Genomic DNA, 27819 nt, shown 5'->3' on the forward strand with positions numbered 1-27819 from the left:
TCTTTAGCTGATTTTCTCACTTTGTACAGAGGGGCACTGAGATCTTTGGGCAGAGAAAACCTCAAAGGTTCAGAGGGGCAGCTAGGGCGTCACCTTTCCTGGAAGAGCCGGCTGGCAAGAGGGGTCTGTAGAGGGCCCCTCTCCTGCTACTCATAGCTCAGTCCCAGTTAGTCCCTGGTTTCTTGGGTGATGTGCTGGGGGAGGTGACATGAAGTGTGGCAGTGCCTGGGTGGGAATCATCGTGGGCTACAGAGTGCCAACTTCATCTTTTCCCTAGCTCTGTGTGAAAGTTATGGAGAGAGGGAAGGCTTGAATCAGCTACATTAATATGATGGTTGAAGTGGTCAACAGTAGATTGAAATGGAGAGCAAAGTTTGTTGAACAAGTATAACCTAATCAAAGTTTAAGACTGTAACTACCCAAGTCACAAAATATCAATCTTAAATATCCAGTTCACTTAAAAAGTTCTATGAAAGGCAATAGCAAGAGTTCAAGACAGAATAATTTCAGCAATGTCTATAAAAAGAATTTGTCTCTTCCCTTTCATGTATGAGTTTGATATCTTGGAACAACTCAAGAGATCTTCTAAAAAATACTACTATTATTTTGTACTGTTAGGCATTATCTACATAATTCTTACTATTAAGCAATATTTCAACATTTTATCCAGGTCAACCTTGACTCTCTCTTCTTCTTCCATTGATCCTGGATCTGGTGGCTTTTGTAGAAAAGCAGATTTTTTGTTGTATGTGATAGGAGCACTTGGAATCTTAATATACCTTCCTTGCATGTGAATTAGGTTAATTCTGACATCAAGTGTTCATCTTAAAATTTTTTCTTTCATTACTTTTTTAGTGATAAATGTTGTGAAAGTCACCCTCTTTTGGTAGATAATAATCTTTAAAGCATCCATTTAGGGGGTCCCTCCCATCCTCTGCATTGATTAGAGGTTAACATCTCTGGTCTCTACTTCTCTTAGCTCCAAAACACTTATCACCTGTTACCAGAACTATTCGGAGCAACTCAACAATAATTTTCCTACATGACTATGAGACTTCATTTGGATTTTTAATAAATAGTCACATTCTAATGAGGTCTTCACAAAACTGACTAAATATGTTTAGAAATCATTAGCTTAAATTACCGGTGCAAAAATCTCCTTTGGGAGTCTCGCAGATTTGGTTATAAGATTTTTGGCAGATGGATCAGTACAACAACACAACAGAGTCTCTGAATCTCCACACAAACACTGTAAATGGGAATGCCTGGGAAACAGGCGACTGGATAAAAAGCCAAATGTCCCCTCAGGTGGGTTCATTAGAGAGGAAAACAATCACAACACATTCCAGCGCAATTTAAAAGCCAGGTGTGCAGCCATGGGCAGGTGCCAGGAAAACTGACAAGGGTCCCTTCCCAGAACACACAGGCTGAAAGGGGACACTCAGCGGTGACAAGGAAGTCTTAGATAATGACAGCTCCTGGCAGATGTACCGAGGACCCGCTGGAAGGAACAGCAGCGTCCGCGTCTTCTGCACCAGGTGCTGCGACAGGGAAAGCCTCCCAGTGGCTCCAACACCAGCAATTACACTGCCTAACGCAGAGTGCTTCGGGCAAAAATCAGGAGGAGTGGGTTCCCAGCTCCGACTTAATGAACCGCCAGCAGTCTGGGTAAACAAACAGGCCTCCGCCTAGCTCATGCCTAATTCATGACAGACACACCATGTGCGTAAACATGTTCAGTAGGTAGCTGCTGCCTGAACAACCATGTCATTTTGATTTCTTTGGTGGTTTGTTATTGCTGTTTTTAAGCATGGAAAATGGGGAAGTCATCTCCAAACAAATGTGCGGGATTAACAATGGGAACCGGCCTGCAATAAGGTTAGCCCCTTTTCCCGGAGGGAATGTGACCTTTTGTCAAAACCCCCAAATCACGCCAGACATTTCAAGGACAGATGCCATTACATTCATTACTAACTGAAGACAGGCTGAGGCAGGGGACTGGTGGTAACGAGGTGAGCACGCTTCAGAGCTTACCACACCCCACAAACCTGGTAAGGATATGGAAGGATTTTTTTTAAATAAGCTTACAAGATCTAAAATTGTGTTACTTTAAGCCCATAGGCTTCCATTTTTGGGTAAACCTGAAACCTAGTCACCGTCTCCCCTTTGGCTGCACACTGTTAGCTGGAATTTCATGGTTATTTGTCAGAAGGACTAATTTCCATCAAAAAATACAGTGACCACCCTTATGGGTTAGGTCCTCGTGCTGATGGAAGGAACAGGCCACACTGCATGGCCTTTTTATTTTCTGCTTTTCTAAAGTAGGTACCTCAAGACGAAACCTGGCTCCCTGCAAAATGTGCCCCATCCAAGAGACAGCGGGCTTCAGTGCGAGGCCTCTCCTCCACTGTAGAAATTTGACAACACACACTTCTTTCCACCTTTCAGCCAAAGCCTAAGTTGTCCTCACCATTCCTGAAAGTGAAAGGTTTATCACAGGAAAAGAGCCTACCTCCTGAGTCACCGAGTCGAATTTCAATTAAGAAAAAATACACATGTGCCTTTATTTTAAAAAATCCAGCAGAAGTTGTTACTTTTAATAATTATCTACTTTTCGAAATAATTTACCTTGGTATTATTTTAGGTGAGCTCTGATGCAAACATGTAAAATTTGAGGTGGTGACTAACTTTTCAGGACCAGCGTTACTGTGAAGTAAAGCCCCGTGGGAGCAGCCTCCGGGTGCCTTTCTCCTTATCGTACGTAAGCAGTCAGTGTACATTTGTGAAATGAAGTGAAGGATTCAGAATGAATCACACATTTCAGGGGAAGAAACCCAAGAACATAAACATAGACAAAATATTTAGCTTAGCTATTTCACAGTTAACCTGGCATACGCTAATGGCTCTCTGATGCTAATTTGGAAGAATTCTCGTTTGTTCATTCATTTCATTGCGCATTTACTGAGAACCAGGAGGGAGAGGCCCACAATGTGCAAAAGGCGAAAGATTTATGCGATCTGAAGAGAAACCAGAGTATAGAGGCCCACAATTTGTAAGGCTGTCTCTTCCCTTAAAGAAGCTTGCCTTCTGGGGGAGCTAAAAAGTTTTTTTTTTCATGTGTCATTACTGCTTTCATAGCAAAAGAAGGTAGATTTAGGGGGTAAAAAAGGTAATTATAGACACCACTGTAGGTCCCAGGTTTGTTGGTGGAAAGGTGAAGGTTACATTAACACGTATATTCAGGAAGTCCTCAGAAGGGGCTAGAACTTCTCCAACCACCTGACAGGTACGTAGAAACTCCCTGACTCTTTACAGGAACCCTGTGAAGCAGGGGCTACTGCATCCCCACTGCCCAGGAGAAAGGTCGGCAGTGGAGAGGCTCTGTGCCCTCCTCTAGGCTCGTCATCGGTGAGTACCTGCCACCCCAAGCTCCAGGCCCGCTCCCCTGCTCTCACTGTCTCCCAGAAGGGAGGGAATTGAAAGATATAAATGGTTTTTATACTTTTAGTAGATAAAATATTGCTTTGTAAGTTTTTACACTTTACATAATGGTCCCATAGTACCTCCCCTCTTGTCTTGTCACTTATATCCTTTATCGTATAGAAAATTTTACATTTTAATACAGTCAAATTTCCCTATCCTTATTTTAACATGTTGAGTTTTTGGTATTTTTGGAACATTCTTAAAAAAAAAAGGTCATATTTTCCCCCATATTTTATTTTGAAAGTTTTAAAGCTTTATTTGTTACATTTTGGTCTTTATTTGGTATTCATTCTTGGGCGTTTTATGAAGGAGGCATTTTTTTTTGTCCAGTTGGGTAACCAAATGTCCCAGCTCACCTGACTGAAAAGCTCATGCTTTCCCCACTAATTACACATTTTCCCACATATGTCTACAGTCAACATCTGGGCTCTCTATTCTGATCTATTGGTCTTCTTTTCCCAATTTGTGGTACCTACAATATTTCTTTTTCCTATGTCCTTGCCTGGTTTTGATATCAAGGTTATACTAGCCTCTTAAAATAAAATGGAGGAACAGTCTTTCTTTTTTTCTTCTCTTAGAATAATTTTTATAAGATTTGAATTATCCATTCCTTGAATATTTAGTATAACATACCTGTATATATATTTGGGACTGGTGTTTTTCCATGGTTAAATTTTTAACCATAATTCACTTTTTAAATAATTATTGTCTATTCAGAATTTGTTTCTTTTTGAGACAGTTTTGGAAAATCATATTCGTCAATAAAGTTGCCTAATTGATCTCAATTTTCAAATTTATTGTTTGTTATTCATATTATCTAATATGATAAAAAATCTTTATTTTGTTCCTAATATTGGTTATTTTTGGTTTTCTTGCTTTTAGTTCTGATTGTCAAATGTTTATTTAATTAGTCTTTTCACAAAACCTCTTTATCTTGCTTTTTATTAGTTTCTTTGCTTGTCATTAACCATTTTCTGCACTTGTTTATTTTTCTGTTCCTTTTTCTTTCTTTGCTTGTACTCTGTTCTTCACTGTCTTTCTGAATGAGATGCTCAGCTATTCTTTTCTCTTTTCAAATAACAACCTTTAAGAACATATATACCTTTTAGGGACCATTCTGTTTGCATCCTGCAGGTTCAGTGTATGATGCTGTATGTTTCCCAGTTCTAAGTATTTCCTGATTGATATCGGGTGTTTCCCCTTGACCCAGGAGTCAGTGCAAGTGCTTCCTCACCCAGATGCTAAGTGAAGACCAATTCACTTCCTTGTCATCTTTCTGTGCTGGTGTCGGGCTGGCTTCTCCCCACACATACCCCGACCCCAGTTTGCCCCTTCTCTGAGCGTCTACCCTTTGTGGGTTTCTTTCTCCTCCTAGAGTTTCAAAATTATTATCTTAAAATTTTTTCCCCAGTTTTATTGAGATATAATTGACACACAGCACTGTGTAAGTTTAAGGTGTACAGCATAATAACTTGACTTATATATATTGTGAAATGATTACCATAATAATTTTAGTTAAAATCCATTATCTCATATAGGTACAGAAAAAAAGAAAAGGAGAAAAAAATGCTTTTTCTCTTGTGATGAGAACTCTTAGGATCTACACTCTTAACAACTTTCCTATATACCACTTGGCCGTGTTACCTGCAGTCACCCTGCCACACATCACATCCCCAGGTCTTATTTATCTTATCACCGGGAGTCAGTTTCTTTTGACCATCTTCCTCCAGTTCCTCCCCTCAGGATTTTGGTTTTACGTGGTAGGCTCAGTCCAAATTCTTGGTGCTGCACAGGTCCAAGACGTTATCTCCCGTTCTTGGTGGGCTTTAAAACCCAAGATCCAAGATCTCGAAGACTGAAGCCCCCTACCCTCTCACCAAGACTGACGTCCACCACGCCGCCCAGCCTTCGAAGGACAGCTGCAGCGTCCACTCTTTCTGGTCTCTAGTCCTCACTTTATTTCTGGTCTCCAGTTGTTTACTTTCCTGAGAGCTAAGCTAATTATTTTTAACTCATATATTTACATATACATGTGATATATACAAACATATTAAGACATTTATATTTTGTCTAGAACTTCTAGATTTTTGTAGGAGGAAGGATTTGGGTTAATTGGCATTTTTGCTAGAATTATAACTATCTCCCACTTCTTAATGTCTCTATTCTTCCTGGTTTTTGCCTCCTGATACCTTCTGAGAATCCGTTTTTTTGACAGCTTTATTGAAGATTAATTGATATAGAAAGAACTGCACATGTTTAATGTGTACAATGTGATGAGTTTCCACATACACAAACACCCTTGCTACCATCACATGGTTGAGGTAATAGACATACCCAGCGCCTCCCAGCCTCTCAGAGTCTCCCGTGTACCTTTTCTCTTGTGGTAAGAACACATAAAGTGAGATCCACCTTCTTAGTAAATTAAGTGCACAATGCTGTATCGTTAACCATAAGCACTATTTTGTATAGCACATCTCCAGAATTTATTCATCTAGCATAACTGACACTTTATACCTGGCACATGAACTCCCCATTCCCCCTCCTCCAAGCCCCTGGCAACCACTATTGTATTCTCTGCTTCTATGAATTTGACTTTCAGATGCCTCTTATAAGTAGAATCATGCAGTATCTGTCTGTCTGTGACTGGCTTATTTGACTTACCACAATGTCCTCCAGGTTCATCCATGTTGTCATAAATGGCAGGATTTCCCTCTTTTTTAAGCTGACTGAGAATCTTAAGAGACAACTGCTTTATGGTTTCTGCCCTAATCTTTCAATTCTAGGCTAACATCTTTGCTGAGGGTAAGTCTCACAATGTCAACTTCTCTAAGAAGTAATGGGTTCTTCTCTTGAGTTGAGCAGAACCACGGAATCAAGCCTACTATAAAACAAAGCAACTGCACTCTGTGTATTTTCTCATTTTTAAATTTCACTTTGAAAATAATGCTATAGCATATGACTACCGAAATTATAAGTACTTAGGAGTTTCCTGATTAAATAAAAGTAGCACCCCTTAACTGTTACTACAGATAAAGTAATCCAAGGCCTTGAGGGCAGATTATGATCTCCATTTCACAGGTGAGGAGATGGAGGCACAGGAAAGGAAAGTCTCAGCAAGAGGAGATGCTGGAATTCTATCCTGAGGACAGAATCCAGGGCTGCACACTGGTTTGAGAGTCAATATTCCAGAGTTGGGGAATGTAGCCCTGTCTAATGCAGCACCCATTGAGTTTTGACACCCAGCAATGATCATTCATGCTGAAAGGTATTTTTGTGTGCTCAATATAGCCAGATGATAACTGCTTTTAAATCTTGAGTGCCTTTCCTGTCTGTTGCTATCGCAACAAATGAAAGCAATTCAGGCTATGTTTACTGATAATTTATAAGCAAGCACAGAAAGTGATAGGAGGAATGCAGTAGTAAATGTTTTCGGGAGTACACATAGTACTTCAAAAGCTGGCTCCTGCCTTGCTACCAAGTAAACAAGGAACAAATGCCGTGAGGTGGACGGCCCACTTACCCGCCCCACCTCCACGAGGTTGGTCACCATTATTATGCTTGCGGTGTTTTCGTGCCACACCATCCTCCAGAAGTCATAGATGGTTTCTTGCATTGGTCCTGCAGGAAAACATAACAGAGGCTTTTTTTTTTCTTCCTAAGTCTGTAACTGGAAAATTTCTGGGGCTTACAAATAAATGTATTAATACCCACATATGGTTCCCTCACTTTTTAGAGGGCCAGAGCCCTCCTTTCTAGTGTTATACAGAAGGGTCCTCTTTCTAAACCAGCACCTACAGAAATACTGAAGTTTTCACACACGGTTGAATTTTCTCATGTCATCAAATGTATCTGCATTTGAGCTCTTTTTACTCCTCTTCAACTGCTGCCGTGAAAGAGATTTCTCCATCATTTAGCTATTTATCTCCATAATACTCAAGAGTGAAATTTAAAAAAAATGGATAACATTACTCTTCCTGCTAACAACTGGCAGCTATCCCAGGGAAATGGTATACAGAATGAAATGAGCCTCTATAGGAAAAATGGCCTTTCCTTGTTTCTAATATTTTTCTCATTCCATGCTATCTGTCAAATTAATGCATTTTTTTGCCTGACTTCCTAAACGGAGAGAGAAGTTCGAGTTTCAGCAGCTGTGCTTCCTCTCACTGAACATGATCAGCTTTTGGGATCTGAATATTAAAAACCTCCTTCTTATGGACTGGGGGAAAAAAAGAGGGGAAATAGATATTACAAAACGCTAGTGCTATAGATACTAGCAGGTACAGAAAATTGGAATTTCAAATTTCTCCTCATCCAGGAATTTAAAAATGTAGACAAAGACAACAGATTAGTGGCTACCAGGGGAAAGATGGGGTGGGGGGTGGACACGAAGGGTGAAGGGGTGCACCTACAACACGACTGACAAACAATAATGTACAACTGAAATTTCACAAGATTGTAACCTATCATTAACTCAATAAAAATAAAAAAAATAAAAAAAAATTTCTCCTCATCCAGATTTTTTAAAAGCCCAAATTCTACTTTATGCCCATGCATATTTTGAGGGTACAAATGTAACAGTATAAATCTGTATAAGACAAGCAGAAATGCAAGGAAATGAGAGGAACACAACTTCAGTGGCATGAAGAGTCCCATACTGTATGTGGATCATACTGATGTTCAGGTGGGAGCTGGGACCAGGACGCAGTCATCCTGTAGTATCTTGACGCTGCAGATTACTAAATTTGGAGCTCAAATATGTGAATTACAGAGTTGCCTCTGCCTTTTAACCAGCTGTGTGATTTTTGGCAAATTACTTAGCCACTCTGAGCTTCAGTGTCTTCATCTTTACCTATATACTGATTTCAACAATGCTTCTCAAGGTTATTTTGAGGATTTGTGGAGTTAACGCACTTAGGCATTTTATGAATAGTAAAGCATTAGAACAAAAACAAGGTGTATTTAAAGATATTTATTAACAGTCGCTCCTTGGCTAAAGTCGGGACACTGAGCAATGATGGCACACACCCAAGGGGCCCCTTCGGTTCCCTCCCATTCGTCTTGGCCAATTACCAATTGCTTCTTGTGTAACTTTTCCTCTCCTTCCTCACCGTCCTCCTTCCCTTCTGTCCACAACACAAACGTCTATCATCCCTCCTTGCTGCTCTGGCTCCACTCTCACCCTCCCCGTGAAAACCGACTCCATTTCCTGATGTCTCTGTGTCTAGTCCCTTTATGGGACCATGCACGCCACCTCCCATGATGCTGCTCCTGCCATCTTGGCCCCTGTCCCTTGGCATGTGTGTACCACTGTCCCACTGTCCAGGCTGCAAATTTCAGTGACTTCAGTCTGAGGGTACAGAGGGGACAAATCAACGTCGGATCCCAGCAACCACTGCATTCCTGGCTTGTGCAGAGGTGCATTCATTGTGTACTTAACAGCTTGTTACTTATTTACAAGGAAAAAAAAAACCGCCCTGAGTCCATCTCTGCGCAGAGTCTTGCCATTGTGACCCCTGAAGCAAAGGGTGGCCTGTACACTTTGTGCTTCCTTCACTAGATACACAAGCCTGTGCCACCTATTCTGAACCTTACGGAAACAGTTCTGATGACAATGGCTATAGTGGGCGGGTCAGGTGTGCCAGCACCTTAGATGGTGTGTGCCGGCAGGAAGAAAAGCCACCTCTCCTCTCAGTGCCCAACAGGAGTCTCCTAGAGACACTCTGGCCAGGGGCAAGTTCCAAGTCCAACTCACTTACCCTGGTTTACCATCAGAGGCCCTTGATTACTGATTTCAAGTTACCCCCTGAGGGAAACTTGGCTGTCAACTGCCTGCTGCTTCCTTGGTGCACTGTGGAATCTCTGGCACACAGCAGAGCTCAATGAATAAATGAATGAGTGAATGATTCAGTATGCATGTGGATAAAGAGTATTATTTATTATTAAAATATCATATTATATAGAGAGATATGAAATAATATTAACATATAATATTTGTATGAGTCCCTTTCTCAACTGATGGTTCAGAGTTTACAGTAGTAGCTTGAAAGCACGCTGCTTTACCCCTTTCAGCTCCTCGAAAGGGGGGCATCTTTTGCAAGGTTTCTTCAGACGGGAGTGGCGATGGCCCTGGCCTGAGAGCGCAGCCTCGGGGCACTGCTGTTGAACCACTGCTCCCAGGCACTGAGCAGGCCGCTTCTCTGATCTCCCTGCCCCAAGGCTTTGCCTCCAGGCTTCACTCAGTTCACCACCCTTCTCGATCGAAGGCAGTGGTTCTCAACTCTGGCTGCATATTACAGGTGCTGTGGATTTAAAAAAAAATTCTGACGTCCTAACCCAAGGGACTCTGATTTACTTGGTGTGGGTGAGGGTTAGGTCTGGGTGTTTTCAAATCCCTGTTGGTAGAGAACCATGGACCCACAGCGTCAGAGGCATTTGGCTCCGTCTTCAGACCTACCCGCAGGTGGCTTGCGCAGAGGTGTCATTGTGGAAGATCACACATTTGTTTGTTTTGAATCTACTGATTAGTCTAACGCAGTACACAAGCTCTTTGAATCAAGACATTCCATTTCTCTGATCTAGAAGGAACTTCACTCATAAAATGTCGTCTAGGAACATGGTGTACCACCTCACCAAGGGGCTGAGTCACAGGTAAGATGACACAGGTTTTTTAATGTTTACATAACTAAACTTGGGTTATCTTTAAAATAAAGGGCATTGATAAGCATTAGTGGCTCACTTGGGTGATGACATATACTTTAGTCTTGATGATTTTCTTACCCACTGACCTAGGCTAAAAAAAAGATTAGGATGGAAAAATGCATTAAGCGAGGTTCTTTTCAATGCTTAAAATTAGGTAACAAGTAACCAGAAGAACTCAAACAGTTTGGTGTTAAGATCTGAAAATAAAATGGGATAACAAGATTATCCTAAATTGATCCCAGGAAGAAAAAGAAGTCTGAGGAAAGGGCCCCCAGCGCCTGCTGCCGCAGCTCTGCCTCGTCCTTCCCCCGTCTCTTCTCCCCACCACTGGCGGGCCCTGTCCGTGCCGCGCCACAAGGGCTCTCTCCCCGACCTGCTCACTAGGGCAGGTCAGCAGTCAAACTGCTCAGAGGTGGGTGCTGGACGTTCTTGGCTGATGATTCAAGATATGTTCGCGAATGTTCATTCAAATCTGTTTTCTTTTTTTTTTTTGGAGGAAAAAAATGGAAGAAGGAAGGCACCTGGATTTAAGATTTTTAATGCAAAATTTGTCAATCCTCCTTTTCTTTTCTCTTTGACACATTTCAAATTATTTCCTGAGATCTGCATAAATTATGACTCAGGGATACATGTCTCCTGACAACACCAAAGAGCATTCTGGAGGCCGGGGCAGGGGAGGTTTACTGACCCTGAGAACTACGCCATTTGATTTCAGCAGCTCCTGGTGGGGTCTGAGAGAGTGTGGCCATCATGAGCCAACATTCCAGGTCTACAGATGTGTCCCTGGTACATAAGGCAGTTATTCTCAGCACCCATGCCCTCCCAGGGCTGAAAGTCGGGGAGGAAAACCATGGGAACGTCAGTATTCCTCCACCTGCCACGTCTGTCTTTGGAAAGCTGGTGTGGCAAACACCCTTGCCACGATAGAGAGGTCCCTGGGGATCGCTCACAGGGTGGACAAACAACTCAGCTGCCAAGACAAGGGATCCAACACAGCAAGCAAAGGACTGAGATACGTCCCTCCCTCCAGGTGTGAACATCTGCAGTTGACAGCCCCAGTATCTGATTTCCACAGGTTCTGGCTGGGGCTGCCGCTACCTCAGTGTGGCTGCGCATTTACAGATGCTGCACAACAGGCAAGAAGGTTACTGATGGTGTTCAGGGTAGGCCGCCCCAAGATGCGCCACTCTGGTATGAGGATTATTTCGAGCTGAAGACAGTAAAGGCTCAGACTCAGGAAGAACATTCGACCTTTCCCCCTTAACTTCCTAAAAGAAAGAAAATAAAGGCCCGTTCCCAGGACAGGGCATCACCATGGATAACTTTAGGTTCTAGCAGACTAGGACGAGCCTTGCTAAGCCCACTCTTATCAAAGTTCTATTTACCAAACATTTGCTTTTCCATTGCCTTGAGAGTTGCCTCCGTCCCCTTTGAAGCCCCAAATAACTACCCCAAACGTCCTCCTTGTCTGTAGCTGAAGATACTTAAACAGGAAGCCTCGGCCAGTTGGCTGAGTTACTCAGCTTCTCCTGAGTGTCTCCCATGTATACATGCTATTTAACTTTGTTTGATTTTCTTCTGCTAACCTGCCTTTTTAATTATTTGATCAGCCATAAGGACCTTAAGGGAAAGCGAGGGGAAATTCTCCCACTTCCCCGACATTATTCTCACAGTGCTCTCCCCATAGGGCTAAGGCCCAAAATTTCAATAATATCAGGCTGGTAATATATTCCATTTCCCTCCCAAGAGTTGGCCCCCACAGATCTCTGTGGAGAAGGAACCGTGCAAGGGGCCTACTTCCTACCACCCAGCCCCGCAGGAGCCACAGAAAAGGGCAGAAAGAACGAGAGCACAATAAAAAAATTAAGAACACAAGTGAAAGACACTCAAGAACAGACTCTATAGTGTAAGACAAATTCTCTCGTTAGTGGGACGTGAGAGATGTTAAAAATTACAATTTAAAACCTTGAAAGATGGCTTGTATCCCTTCTTTTCACATTCTAATTTCTATACAGTATGTTTTCTGTGTTAACTAGAGCTGTGGAGAGGACAAGATCCTTTAAGCTCACAATGGCATATTAGAGTGTTTTGAAGGGAAGAAAGATAGTACAAACACGGGTTGGTATTCCACCACAAACAGAATGATACTTAAGGTCTTCTGAGCACTTTATACTTCTCAGGTCCCATTTGAAGTATTCTGCGTGTGTTATCTCACTGAATTTAAACATTGCAATCCCATGCTGATGGGGCTATTGTTCGCCCCCATTTTACGGAAAGGAGCCTGAGGCCTAGGCAAGTCGGGTGAATTGCCCACGGTCACATGGCGAGTGAGTCGTGGAGTTGAGTTTTGAGGCCTGACCCCGTTGTGTCACACTGCCTCCATCTGAATGTCAAAGACCCTCGGGAGGGTTCTGCCTGACAGGTGTGTGCACAGTCATCACGATCCCAGCATGAGGAAAAGAGGCAACCACCCGAAAATGACCTCGTTAAACATGTTTTTATGCCAGGTCCTTGCCCTCCTTTAAACCTCCCATGGTCCCACTGCTGCAGAATAAATCCAACTTCATGAGCACAGCCAGCTCCCAAGACTCCTTCTCCGCTGCCAACCTCTCTGACATCCCGAGCTGCAGCCTCCCAGGAGCTTTTCCAGGACGCAGCACATCCTGTTGACTGCTCCACTCCCCGATCCGAGGCCAAGCCACATGATGGCTCAGGCCAGAGCGCCCCACTCGGCTCTCTCCCCCTACTCTCTGCACCTCAGCCTCAGCCCATCTCTGAGAAACCTTCATTTTCCCCGCTTAAAATCTTCCAAGGGCTTCTACTGCTCTTAGAGCAACACTTACATTCTTTTTTTATTGAGAAGTTTTGTGTGTACAACATTATCATTCAGCTCACATACACAGTACAGTGTGCTCGCCACCAAAATCTAGTATCACCATATAATTGACCCCCTCTACCCGTTTTGTCCTTCCCCCACCTCCCTTTCCCTCTGGTGACCACCAATTTGCTCTCTGCAGAACCCAAATCCTTTAGGAAGGCACCCACGGCCCCGCACAGCCTGTGCCTGGCCTGGTCTCTGGTCTCTGCTTTCCCTGCGGCAGCTGTCGCCCTCCCTGGCTGCCCCCCGAGACCTAGTGGTACAGAAAAAAAGGGTCTCTGCTTTCCCTCCAGGCACTGTCGTCCTCCTCCCACTTGTGCTTCAATTCAAGCCCACATATCCCATCTCGCTGGTCTCAGCTTGACAGGCTGAAAGTCACTTCCTCAGGCAAGTTTTCCAAGACTCCAGCTTGGTTTCCATTTCTTCCTAACGTTCACTGTTAGGTGTGGTGCCAGTGTGTTCCTAATGCCCGTCTTCCTCAGCGGCCCGTGAACGTGGATCTGCCCATGCAGGTCACACCGCTTCCCTGTGCCTTGTGACATACCCCTAGCTTGCTTCCTTCCTTCAGATGCCCTTCCTGGTGGCCCCAGTGGGAATTTGAGCGCACAGCCTATCTACAGGTAAGCAGTGAGGCTGCTCTGTGCTCAGCATTCTGTGAGGGACGGCAAGCGGTGCAAGGTGAGTAATAGAAATACAGCCCCCACTTTCAGGAAGCCAGTACTTGCATAAGGTAGAGGTGAGGCAAGAACAGACCACATTCTCATAGAAAGTGCAGTAAGGGAACTTCAAAGTGAGACAGGCACACCCCTGGAGACATGTGGAGACTTTCCAAGCCATATGTGAGTAGTTTTAAAGTATTAATTTCAAGACATAACTTCTGTATGGACTCTGCCAAAACTGATCTCCCTAAGAAAAAGCCCCCATGCAAAAGGGTTTTCCTCCTTCTTGACAAAACCCTCACCCATCTCAAATATTACCACGGGGCACTGCCCAGGTGTAAACCCCACAGGTCTGACATAAGGGGATGGATTGAAACACTGACTCTGAAAACTCACAGGGCTTCCTGCCTTCCATGTCTGAAACATATTTCTGTTAAGAGTAAAACTTGGTGTTAGAAATGGGGTATTTTGGTTCATATTGGGATGCTCTGAATTCAGAACTCCTGAAGCAACAGAGGCTGGTAATGCTTATTGTTTTAAACGTAACTGGAATGTTTTGCAGGGCCACCAAATTTTTTGGGATGAAATCCATGGGTGAAAGTTTCATGTGTTTTTTTCAGGTTAGGTATGCTTTAATCTATGAGGTAGTTAAAATATATTTATCACATTATAAAATACTTATTCTAATTACATCAATCTTCATTTTGTCTTAGAAAATTTTTAATACCGTTCCTCTCCTACTAAAAAGCTTACACAAACACACAAATAAAATTTTAGATATCAACTTAAAATGTCCAAAAGAGGTACATAATTTTTTCAAACTTCCTTTGGTGATATACAAGCAAAAACGTTTGAAGACCATGGTCAGTAAGTGATGTACGAGTGCGTCTACAGTAGCCAAAGTCAGGAAGAGATTCCATCTCACCGGCAAAGAGGCAGCAGGAAAGCATTATGAAAGACAGTGCACCTGCAAGGGGCCTCAAAGGATGGATACGACCTTGAAGTGTCCGAATGAGGGTGGAGGGTGGGGGTGGTAGGTCCTCCAGGTGGAACGTCCAGCGGAAGTGACTTCAGTGCCACCCGAGAGGGGTAGGGGATACGCATGGAGCCATCTTGTGAGAAAACGTGAAATTTTTATAAAAATTGCAGGTTCAGCGTTTATGAGTAGGAAAACAAGACCTATAGTAAAAAACACAACTATGAAGAAATCTTTTAGATTGAAAGCTCGGCAAGTCAGAGGAAGAAGGCAGAGGAAGAAGCGTTTGGTCATCGGAGCAGACCCCAGGGGAGGCATGTGAACTGCAAAGAAGTTTTAACAGCTGTGGGCTCAGCCCAACGTGTGACAAGGTGGAAGCCACGAAGAAGGAAGGAAGGAAGAGGGAGCTGGAGGAGGAGGGCGCGGTGGCCAGCGGGCTGGGCTCTCTTGCGGGATGCACACAGAGGTCAGTGTCCAGGGTGTGGGGAGCTACTGTTTACTGAACAAAAACTCCCAGGAAATATGTTGAACGTGAACAGTAAAGAAGAGTAAATAAAGAGATCATGCTGCATATTGATTAATGAGAGGGAAACATTTTAAATATTTTCCTCTAGATATATTAAAAAATGCTACAATAACACTCTGAGGATGGCTCCCTGGGTACCCTAAGGGCGGTGGAGATCAGAATCCCAAGGACAGCAGCATATGGCCCCAGGGGGTGATTCACATGGAGCCCGGGAGGCAGGAAGGTCAGAGCAGTTCTGGGCAGGGTGACAGGCCCCCAGCTGGCATCACACTGCTGGCACAGCTGGGGCGGGACCCAAGTATCCCCAGTGCTGAGACCAGGCTCAGGTAGGCCTCTGGGCTTGGGAACCAGTGGGTCCCGGCTTACATCTGAACAAGAGTGGGGAAGACTGGGGCTGCCCTTGGAGGGCAGCTTTGGAGGAAACAGGGCAGGACTCTTGGGGTCCCCAGTACAAGACTTTCACTTTGTCAGCAAAGGAGCTGAGGGTTCTGGGCTGGAAAGTACAGGGGGCCCAGAGAGGGGGTTGACAAGGCTGGTGGAGAGTTAATTAAATGACACACAAGGGTGATAAACCCAATAGGCCAGGTGTCGTAAGCTATGCTCATTTATTCACCACTGCAACTGTGTAAGTTTTCATCTTAAGATGAGAACGGGGCTTAGGAGACAAAGTGACTTGGAAGCTGGGATTCCAACCCAGGATTTCAATCCAGCTGCACTTTTTAAATCTCAGAATGACCTGAACAGACTGGGGGCCTTGTCTGTGCTCTAACTCCCTGACCAGACTGGTCCCGGGAGGGTGCGGAGCGCCTGTGTGTGGTGTGGGGTGCACACTGAAAGCTGCAAGGACAGAGGGCAGGGGCAGCAACCCTAGGGGCAAAGCAGCTGCAGAAAACCTAGGAGTCCTTACTTTGGGCAGGGGCCTGGCTTGAGCTTGGTCAAGTCCTTCAGGATCCAGTTCACTCCATCAGAATTGAAGGTGGAATATGAATGTGAAAAAAGATAGACCTGGGATTTACACATTTATCTTAAAGCTCTTTCTCATAAACAAAAGTGGCCCTAAATTTTTGATCCATTATTGTTATTATTGTTGCTGGTGATCATCTAGAATAAGTATTATGAAGTAAGTTATTCAACATTCAGAGCATTAGGTGTCCCTTCAGTGGTTTCTGAGTTTTTATTATAAAACTTTGTGACTTTTCAATATGATACTTCTACAACACTTACGTCTATAAATTTACATTTAGTAGCTTTTCATGTTTGCAGCAGTGAAACGCAAAAGGTAAAATATGCCACATGCTTTACGGACTGAATCTGTCTCCTGTGTCACAAATGCAATAATGGTGACACAGAGAACAGCTGGCCTGTGCATTCATATTCCTCAGTAACACTTACTGGATTGGTGCATTTTGCTCTCCCCTGAGGCTACTTATGTTAAAATCATGGAATTTTTATGAATAATTTTTGGTTTCAGCTGCAGAAAAAGAAAACCAAAGTTGAGATGGCTGAGTGCACGGGACATGATTTGCTCATCTTCCTGAATCGCTAAGAACGCCCTCCCCCCAATACCACTTAAAAGCAGCAAGGAAAATCAGCGAATGAATTAAAAGCAAACACTGAGAATTGTTCTATGGTGGGGAAAACTTGTGAATACTTGAACCTAAATTCAAAAATACAACCGGCAGCATGTTAAAATAGCATTTTCTAGGGATAGCTCTCATGTGAAATACCCTTTATGTCCAGAATTACAGGCTTAGAAATGTTCACCAGTCCAGTGGAATTCTAATTTGGTGACAGTAAAAGAGGAGAAAATAGTCATTGGAGCTGTAATAAAACGCACCTTTTTAGAAGTGGTGTCAAAAACGATGACTTACATAATGACGTTAAGTAGTGGTTTTCCCGTGAATAACTTCCCGTGCTCACACACAGAGACAATGCCTTCTCCTGCTGGAGAAGGTTCCTCCTGTGGGAGTCTGTCCCTTCCCCTGGCTCGCTCTGCTAGCAGGCACTTGCTTAGTACCCTATTTCTTCTAAATTGGCTCACAAGGTTTGTGCTCCGCTTCTACCTAAAACACACTAGGCATGCACTTCCTGCTGTATCTGTGAATAACATTTCCTCTCACACATAATCTGCATGCTGATGTTTACATTTCACTCATACCCTCCCCTAAAATTCTCCTTTCAGACTGAAATAAGAATGTGAGCCAACAGTAACTGTGCAAAGATTTGTAGCTCTCTCTAGATAATTAGTTTAGGAAATGTCGGCTTCCAGGTGCGTCACCAGAACATATGAAATTCTGACTGGACACCAAAAGGTCATGTCAGTTTAATGAAGAGAAAATTGGTGTAAACCAAACACTAACGGACAGGCTGCACGCAAATTCTAAAACAGCCTGGGAACCCTCTGTCTGCAGTATCCCTTATAACCTTCAACCTGTAGCTCTTTTTTGGTTAATAATCTGACTTTCATCTTATTCATTTATTAAATTAAAAGTAATTATGAAATATTGATAATCAAAAAGGACAAAGAATAATATACTACATATTATTTAATATGTCTTAATAAAGATAATTTAATGTATAGCCACTTTCTTCCTAAGAAAGTGTATTTTTAATTCTAATCATTACCTTCCCATTTTTCATATTTGCATTGTCTAGCATCTTAATTCCTATATGAGTTCACCCTACCTTGATTAACCATTATTATAATTCTTTTCTCTTGTAAATTTTTATATGCCTTCATAGCTTTTTATTTTTTGCTGAGGAAGTTTCACTCTGAGCTAGTATGTGTTGCCAATCTTCCTCTTCTTTTTTTTTTTTTCTTGAGGAAGATTTGCCCAGAGTTAACATCCATGCCAGTCTTCCTCTATTTCGCATGTGGGATGCCAACACAGCATGGATTGACAAGTGATGTAGGTCTTCACCAGGGATGTGAACCCACGATCCTGGGCTGCTGAAGTGGAGATCACCAGATTTAACCTCTATGCCATGAAGCTGGCCCACCTTCATAGTTTTTATTGTGGTTTTCCTTAATTTATGTTTACTAGGATAAAGTTTGTGCATTTCCACACTACTCCTAACAATGTTTCAAGTCATGGCAAAAACAGAGAAAGAGGGACATCTTGTGAAAAAGTAAACTGAGAACAAAATGACTCAAGTATTCTGCATGTTTTCTTCCTTTCCCTTGCTCATTATTTTAAAGGCTTAAAAAAGAAAATAAATGGAAATACTGACTTTGAAACCTAAGTTTGTCATGATATTTTTAGAAATTTTTTTTTTTCTTAAAAGCCACACGTGCTAAAATTAATCTGAATGAAGCATTTCAAAATAAAAATCTACAAGATCACCCTTGGGAGTCTTCAAATAAATTATTTCTGATACACAAATATATACAATCTCCTAACTATTTAGATACCTTCATGTGTTAAGAAAATCCAAAATAAAGATTAAAAAAGAAAAAGTCATTTAAAAAATAACTGGTTGCTCTCCTACCACATATGCCATATGATGATATAAATCATAATCATGGGCTTTATTAAAAAATAAAAAACCAACGCATATTATCTATAAAACCACTGGCGCACAAACTCAAAACCAAGTTTCTTCGAAGTGATACAAATGTTCTAAATGTTAAGAAAATTTTTTTAAAAATCTTTATATTCACAAAATAGAAGTGGAATAAGACTGATCTGATTGCGTTGCTAGGCAATTTGTTTTGGAAAGCTGTTAGTAAATTATTGGTTGATAATAAATCATCCTTCTTGCTTTCCCTGTGTGTTAGTGAGGCTTTGGGCGTGGGTCAGTGTGGGAGTCACTCGTAAGTGTTCGAAGCTATGGGCACAATTACTTACTAGTGTAGTGTCAATGTTTTACTGCCTGTATCTAAATATTTCACTTGGTATCTGTATTTTTCTTAAAGAACATAACCATGATACTGTTATATTACTTTAAGAAGAGCAATAATTACTTAAAATCAACAAATGGCCATCAACTATTGACTCCAACGTCCTTTTCCTAAGCTGACATGCAGCGTGTGGGGCACACCTGCATTTCCTGGGACTCCACCCTTGGGGAGTCGATCTGAGAAGTGGCCTGGAGGAGTTTCTTTCAGTTCAGTCCACTGTGTCTACTGCCTCCTGAGGGGTTGTGACCGGCCACTTTCAGGCACCTGGTCAACGTCTACCCAAACAGAAGCCAGTGCAGGCCTAGCCAGCCCCATCAACACAGTTGAGTTGCAGAAGCAGGCCAACAGTTTACATCTTTCTCTCTGTCTCCTTCTCATTTCACCCCCTGCTCCTCTGTCATTATTAGTTTCTCTCCCAGAAGATCATTTCCCAGTGGTTTCTTAGCCTTTTGTTCTCAGTGCTTTCACGGCCTTCCAAAGCTCCTCTCTAAAACATCCTCGTGTGAATTCTGATCTCAGAAACTGGTTTGCATTAAGCCTGTTGGGAAGGAACTCGTCTGGTCTTTGGAATTAAGCTGTTTCCCTGGTATGTAGTCCACCTTGAAATGTGCATCAGGGAAGCCTTCAGAACTCCAAGGCTGGGGTCCTTTGTTGCTATCAGAGTAGCTCAATTTCTGTAAGACTTCAAAAACTGAAGGAAAATATGCTTTTCCAAGCTTATGATATAGCTTATTGTCTTCCCAACCCCTATTTGTCTTTTGTTTAAAAGTTAACAATGAGGATAATCTTTGTACTTTGGAGGGGGTGCAGAATGTTTGAAAATACAGGGGGCTCCCTTTGATACAACCTTCTGGAAGGAAACATTAACAAGTGTAGAACGTAATGGCTTTTATCAAACTATATGAGCATACACTACACTTGAGTTAAAGCCTGAACTGCCCCTGTGCTATTGAGAGAGATGTCTTTTGGAATCCATAGGATCATAATGATAATGATAAGAACTGTGGTTAATATTTATTGAGAGGTTGCTTGCAGAGCTGGTATCTGAGAGCAGGCTATCCAACTCTAGAGTCTATACTCTGTTGCCCGTTGTGGGGGAGAAAGTCTTGTCCCAGTTACTGACATAAGACACATTTGCACATGGAAGGGATTTTAGGGCCAAGTTTCAAAGACTAGGTTGTGAACATGTCGCATAAGCAAACGAATATTTGTGAATCAAATCAATAATCGGGTGACTTCTAGCATGACTTGCACTTGGAAGTGAAATGTCCCAAGGCGTTTCTGGAAACACCACTCCCTCAAACAGGCTGTTGTTTGGATTTTGTTCTTTTCAGCCTCTATTCAGCCCTCCTCTCGAGTTGTGCCCCCCTAGCAGTTACAGAAACATTTCAGCTTGCAGTGGTACTGCTGTCACTGGGAATGCAAAGGCGGCTATCATTCTCAACACGGAACGCGGAATGATAAAGGCAGACAAATCAGAGTTGAGCGCGGCGAGGTAAAGATTAAGCCTCCAAAGAGAAACTCTTATACGGAAAAGAATAAAAGGGTTGGCAGGCAGCAGCGTGTGGCAACAGTCTACCCTTGATGCAGAGACAGAGGCACTGCTACTGGCGGGACCTTTGGTCCCTGCTCCCTGGGACAGGTTGACGGGCAAGAGAAAGTGTTCACAGCCTCAGAAGGGAGCAACAGGACAGATGTTCCACCACAAGAGCCTCCTGCTGGCTGAGTCACAGAGCAGTCATCAGGCCTGTCTCCAAAGAGAATCCTCAGAAACCCATCATGAATATCTGTTCATGCTGTAAAGAGGAGAACAAAGGCAAGGCAATCAAGGAGGACAAACAAGAATGACAGCCTTCAAAATGGAGGGATTTGGGGACCCAAAGGATCTGGCTGCCTTCTGTCAAGGAGAAGTAAAGTGAGGGGGAAACCTACATTCACATGCTTCAGGGGCCCCTGCCAGAGAAATAAAAGCTTTCATTAGTTTCCATCTTCTTTAAGTAAGCTTTTTCCAGTACACAAGTGGGATCTACTTTTATTTAAGAAAAAAGAGAATAAATCTAAGAAATGAATAAAATAGAGGTAAGTTGACTCCCTAGACATAGCTTAGTGCCACCAACCTCAATTTTCAATGGCAGTGTAAGGCACTGCATCAGGAAATTTCCAGAAGCATCCTTTTGAGTGAGAAGGCAAGAAAAAAAGTAACTTGCAATGGCCAGAAACTTCCTAAACTGTGTCCATGGATGATACAGGAACCTGGTCCCAAGAGTCAAGAAGAGTGGTTCGAGGACTGCACTGGGTCTCACTTTTTCACCTGCTAAAGGGGGTAGGGATGGGGGAGAGAAATACCTGCAAGCAGTCTCCAAATCTGGTGTTGTGGCAAACTATAATTATTAACAGTTGGTTGTGTATATATACACCCACATTGTGTAATTCCTGAGGTCACTGCTGCATTCTTGACCCTGGACTGAGCCAGGGAACTTGGCAGGTGCAAAGAAATACCTGTTCAATTTTGGATGAACTATGTTTGAAAGGAATGGCTTGGCTTTGCAAGGGTCTGTGGTGCTGGAGGCCCTGGGAAGCCAGCACCAGGGAAAGGACAAGGACATTTAGTTTCAGCTCTGTCCTCTCAAAGGGCTGAATCTGGAAGAAAGATGGGACTTCATATTTTTTCCTCCCTGTTGGACAAAAGCCACTTAGGAGACCAGAAACACATTACGTTTCTCCAAAGTTGAACACTGCATACACTCTATTAAATAGGAATGTTAGTCCATATAGTTAGCAAATACTTTTGCATACATGACCCACTTGAACTCACATGGATGAAAGTCACTCAGATCAATTTGTTCTTTAAGTTTCAACAATTTCAACTACAAAACAAGGGAGTTGGAGCTAAAGAGTTTTAAAGTTTCTGCCAGCTCTAAAGGATTCTACAATTGTCTGCCTCAAACGAATAACACCTCTAAGTTACCCTTAAGGTAAAACTGGGGCCTGCTGAACAGCAGGACATCACTTTTCTTCAAGTTATTCTGTGTTAACTTAGGTTCCACTGCTTGAGGGAGATGTTTCTGCTGTGGCATCTGTAACAAGAGGGGTGGATGTTACCAACATGATCTATTTTGGTTTCACTTTTTAATTTTCAACCTGTTTTTAAACGTTCTCACTACTAATGAGCAAGTTTATTAAGAGCACAAGGATGAGAGATGTCTATGATCTGACCTTTCGGCTAATTGGCCAATATCTATTTAAGTTAATCTGGTGAAGAGACACTATCGTTTCTAAGGAAGTTTGTGGATAAGCTATTAATTGCAATTGTTCATTTCCCTTGGAAAACTACAGATGGAGAGTTACGTGCAGGTGGGCCCCACCTGGAGGACTTGGCACAGGGCGTTTGGCACACACAGACCTCGTGAGGGGTCACTTTGCCTGTGTATCAATCACACTTCCTCAAAGCCTCCCTATTTAAACGTGAAAACTTGAGAATATTCCACTTTACCAGGCAATACTTTTAAAACAATCTCAAATAGGATATAAATGAATCCAAACATAACGCACACCCACTGACACCGTGGGAGCATCAAGCCGGGCAGAGCCGTGTCAGCTAACACAGGCTCTGTTCTGGAAGCGCAAGCTGCACTGGGGCTTGGAGGAAGAAAAACAAAAGTTGTTTACTGAAGACTTAGCTTTGGATTTAAAATTTTTGTCTTTCAATTCTACCGAGAAATAATTTCAAGTGTTCATCTCCATCTGGAGGCCAGCATGCAGGAGATAAAAGCTTCTTTACAGAGTGTGTAGGACTGGCACTGACGCTCTGACAAGTCTCTGTGACAAGAATGACTTGCTGAGGAAAGTTACGTGTCCTACTCTGAGCACTATTATTTACTGCTTCAGGGGCCTGAAGGAGAATTTTGAGCTGGGAAAATAAAAACCCTATTTCTCTTTCTGAAAATCCTTATTAAAAATGTGCATTCCACACTGAGTACGTGGAAGAAATGTAGAAGAAAGCCAGACTAACAGCAAACAGAAGGAAGTCACGACAGCAAAGCTGCAGGTGCCGTGCAGCAGGTGAGGATCTGAGACATGCGCGCTGTCAACCTTCACCCCCACATCGGCATCATTTTCACTCAAAGTCTGCTTCTAGCTCAAAGTCTCTGCAGGAAATTTTTTCAGGTTTTTCTTTTACAAATTATCAAGAAATCATTATCACGGACAAATAAGACTGATTATATAGGTGTATATGGGAGGGGGTTATGCATACACAGGGTCAGGGCAGAACAGCAAAGTTAGTTTACCAAGATGGACTGTCTCCAAAAACACTGCCTGGATTGAGTGATGCCTAAAAGAAAGTGTCTATAAGAATAGGAGTGGACCAACCCTTAATGTAGAAAAGACGTAGGCACAGTACAGGAGATAACAATCGCAAATCCACCCAGGTGAACAGATGCTCTGTCAGGCCAGCATGAGATATCCTTCTTGCCTCGTTAGAATAGTCTATGGCCTGACTGCTATCTTGCGCACAGTAACTCCCAAATCGTCATTTAGCCATTCATTCATCCTCACTGTTCTTGTCTTGTCACTGAGCAGCTGCTTTGTGCCAGGAGTCCACTGGGCAGTTGGTAGGCACCTGTGGAATCAATGAATTTCGTGGCCCTTCTGTGTCAGGTCATGAAGCAACCTTCTGCCAAGTCATCTTCCTTCTTAGCTGGCCTGTGACACAGAATGCCCTTACGAGGCTGAGGGCAGTTCTGTCTGCTGGACAGTGACATTTCTCATTGTAAATAACTATCTGGTACCTGGTTTTCTGCATCAGTTCCTGTGGCCTATGCCAATGTGACTTGGCATCCGGAAATAGACACTGAGCATCCAGAGTTTCTAAGCATACAACGCAGATGGTGACAAGGTTAATGGCATGTCGTGGAGGCCCTCTGCAGGCCACAATTTCTATGAACTGTGCCTAGGCTTCTTAAAAATATGTAACTTAGCTTTATTCACATGTGAGAAATGCAAGTTCACGTCACTAGCTATTTAGAAGTTTATACAAGACTACTCACATTTTGAAATGCAGACACATTATTAGTAAGACCTACTTTGTGTTGTTTGTGTACCTTTTCAAGGTCAGTGAAGGAGGATATTATTTATCCTATAAACACTTATATGGTTCAAGGTCCTGGACACTGTCCTAAGCTCTCCCACTTCCTAGGTCTATGACCCTGAGCAAGTTACTTCAAGTCTCTGTGCCTCGGTCTCCCCATGTATAAATCCAGCACAGTAACAGTACTTACCCTCCATATTCATGGTAAAGATTAAATGAATTAGTAAATGTAAACGCTTAGAACACTGTCTGGCATGCAGTAAACACCAGGTAAGAATTTGCCCTTACAATGATTATTATTACTGTTTTCCAGACACTAGGACTCCACCTTACATAAATTTAGGAGGTTTGGATAACTCTTCCGTGGCAGCACAAGAATTTGGATCCAGGCCTTCTGGCTGAGGTACCTGTGTTACTTCCAGTACCTCCACTTTTAAGAAGTAAATGCGAGCTATGGGACTGCCGTTCCAGTGTCTCATCACTGAGAGAGACTGTTTTCTAATATAAATGCTAAAATTGCTGAAAAGTGAGCAAAGCCATAAACTTTTCAGCAACAAAAGCAAAATGATAACATCAGCCAGCAAACCCAGCCTGAGACAAACAGGAAAACCCAGCCTTGACTGACCGTGGTTCACAATATTAAAGATTATAATAATAACTCCAGGATCTTTCAGGAAGAGGTTAGGCTAGTAAATAATTTTGATGCTGTCAGAAGTATATTTCACACAGTTATAAACAATCTATGACTTTTTTTTTTTGCCCAAAGGTAAAGGTGTTGCCTCAACAACTTCATGAGTTGTAACAGCACACCCAGCATGATATTTACTACTGTCTTTTTTTTTTTCCTGAGGAAGATCTGCCCTGAGCTAACATTTGCTGCCAATCTTCCTCTTTTTGGTATGTGAGCTGCTACCACAGCATGGCCATTAACAGTGGTGTACGTGCCAGGGAACTGAACCCGGGCTGCTAAAGTGGAGCATGCCAAACTTAACCACTAGGCCACCAGGGCTGGCCATCAATCTATGACATTTTTTAACCCCTAAGAAGTATGCCTTTTTTTTTTTTAATTAACTCTGTGCTTTTTGTCTTACTACAAAATAGCTTTAAGTTTCTGACCAAAGTGAAGCTCTTACTCTGAGGTCCACACAGCCTGAGATAATTTGTAAATGGGAGTCAGTGGCTGGTATGTGTCCACGAACCATCTTAAATTATATAAAATGTTGCATATGTGTGCACATTTAAAATTTTCTTTCCGGGGAGAGGCTCTCTAGATTTCCCCAGCTACTGAGAGAAGTTCCTTGCCTCCTGAAGGTGAGGAACCGGGGGCCAGGGTACACAGGCTGGGCAGCCCTGGGGAGCGCGTGGTGGGACGCAGGGGTCTCCCTGTTCCCACGTGGCATCTGGGCACCTATCTGGAGACCCACTAGTCCAAGACTCGCCAAGGGTACTGCACGGAGCTAACACTGATGGTGACAGAGAGACTGGAGCCAATCAGTAGCCAGTCCTGTCATACTGCCTAATGCCGAGAAAAGCAATGATGAAGTGAAGTCCGTGTCAAGGCAACTATACTCAAAAGAGGAGTTGTGTGGATTTTACCACTCTAGAGTTAAAGTTACAACATCAAAGACAGTTTTAATTAAGAGGCATTTGAAGATATGACTGTATTGTAGAAAATTTGCTTTTTTTGAGAAGCACCGTAACTTAGAAGAAAGGAGTTGGAGCCTAGATTCCTTTTATTAAAGATTAACCACATGATTTTGAGGGCTGAGCTTCATAAAGCCCAGGTACAGCATGCAGTACATGAAAAGGAGCACAGACTCAGCGTCTGCTCAGGGCCGAATACCCCGCGTACATGCAGCACGAGGGGTCCCAGGGGCAGAAGCACCGCGCCCCATGCGCCCAGCAGCACTCAGCTACAGGTTGGTTCTGTGGTCAGCCTCTGCCCCTCCTCAGGGGTCTCAATTCTACTTACGAAATGAGACTAGTGATATCTAGAATGGTCAGAGCATAGAAAATGCATTCAATTAGTTATAGCACAAAGTCTAGCGCATTATAGGCATTTAATATTTATTGAACGAATGGATAAATAAAAACGCCGAATTTCAGAAAGAACAGCATCATATCAACCCAAACCACTAATGGAGAAAGAAAATGTATTTATCACTTTTTATTAAACGAAAAGGAAATATACTAAGAAATCAGCAGTTTTTGACTTGGTAGTATAGTTAATATTAGAAAACATATTTTAGTCGTATGTAGCCTAGATCATTGAATATAATAAAAACGCAACTGCCCCACTGCCATTATTGTAGTCCGAATTCTTCATTTCTATCCCAGATTTTTTTGTGTTTACTCCCCATCTTCTTTGTTTCCAGTTCTCTCTCCAGGATAATTCCACACTAATTATTCTCCTTAAAGCGCTCTCTTCGCCACCACATGGCGCCGGAACATCCTTCCTTCTCCCTCCGCGCCTTTCTGCCTTTCATTAGATAACGTGCCTGTTCAAAGCCTTCTGACAAGTGTCCTCGCCCTACCTGTCAGTTCTCTGTTCTCAGCCCCTCTGACTCAGGGGATTTCATCTGGGCTGTGCAGATGTTTCAGGCTGGATCTTACTAAGTCTGAACGCCTATGTAAAATTGTGTACATGTGAATTTGTCCTGAGAGATGATCCATTTCAACAAGTGGCCAAGAAGACCCAAGAGGCACAGAGGTGAAGACCCTTCCCACCTCAGTTAGCTCTCTCCTGTGCCTTCTGCTGAGGGGCAGGGGGCGTGCTCCTTCTGGACTGCGGCAGGCAGTCCTCTCACTCGTCCTGTCCTCTGATAAGGGAACCTTTCCTTCAAGGTTGGCTGAAGACCTGCCTCCCCCACAAACCCCATAACCGCCCTCTACCCCATCTCCAGCTCCTCTGAAATCCCAGGCAAGTGCTGCTGCACCACCACATGACTATGACGTGCCCTCCAGATTTCACGATGCAGTCTGCTCCTCCTGAGGGACTTACAGGCAAGTTCCTGTAGGATCCTTCCATGCATCTCCAGCCCACAGATGAGCTCAGAAGTGAGGAAGAGGAACTCTGTGCTGGGCAGGCCATGTCCATCACAGACTTACAGCATTTCCTTCCACAACTACCTTGCACCGTCTCTCCTGAGTTCTCTAAAGCAGGACTCTTGAAGTCAGCATTAAAAATAAAACTAAACAATAAAAAGAACACTTCTCCAGGGCCCCCCTGTTCGTGCACCACGGGCCAGCAGATGTTCTCCCCAATCATTTTGGAGGAGCCGTTCTAAATGTGTGCCTCGAGCTCGTGGCCCATGTTGTCTCTGTGGGGTATCTTTTGGTTGTGAAATATGATTAGTTCTGGGCAATCCTACCCACCTGCGTACTCCTCTGGCCCCCACTGTGAACTCTGCTTTTGAAATACCACCTCTGCCCTGGCTCTGAGTACGGACATGCGGTAACAGACGTGACTTCCTCTCCTTTGAACCCTGGTGTGTCAAATCATAAATCCTGAATGTTACAATTGCATTAACAGCAGGTCAGGCAGACGTGATGAAGCGAATACAGGGTCATCAATATATTAGCTGCCAGATGGAAAACCATTAAATGAA

General features: G+C 43.1%; 1 protein-coding gene across 8 annotated transcripts in view; it reads right to left on the bottom strand.

Annotated features, from left to right (window-relative positions):
* The window catches only part of PTPRM (protein tyrosine phosphatase receptor type M), a 773187-nt gene that overhangs the window by 44604 nt on the left and 700764 nt on the right, over positions 1–27819 (bottom strand). For all 8 annotated transcript variants that reach the window (XM_046671284.1, XM_046671289.1, XM_046671288.1 and 5 more), the window contains one exon: positions 7004–7101. In XM_046671284.1, coding sequence (XP_046527240.1) covers positions 7004–7101 — 98 coding nt within the window. The remainder of the gene's footprint in view (positions 1–7003; positions 7102–27819) is intronic.

The sequence above is a fragment of the Equus quagga genome, chromosome 9 (genome assembly GCF_021613505.1).
Source record: "Equus quagga isolate Etosha38 chromosome 9, UCLA_HA_Equagga_1.0, whole genome shotgun sequence".
Lineage (NCBI taxonomy): Eukaryota > Metazoa > Chordata > Mammalia > Perissodactyla > Equidae > Equus > Equus quagga.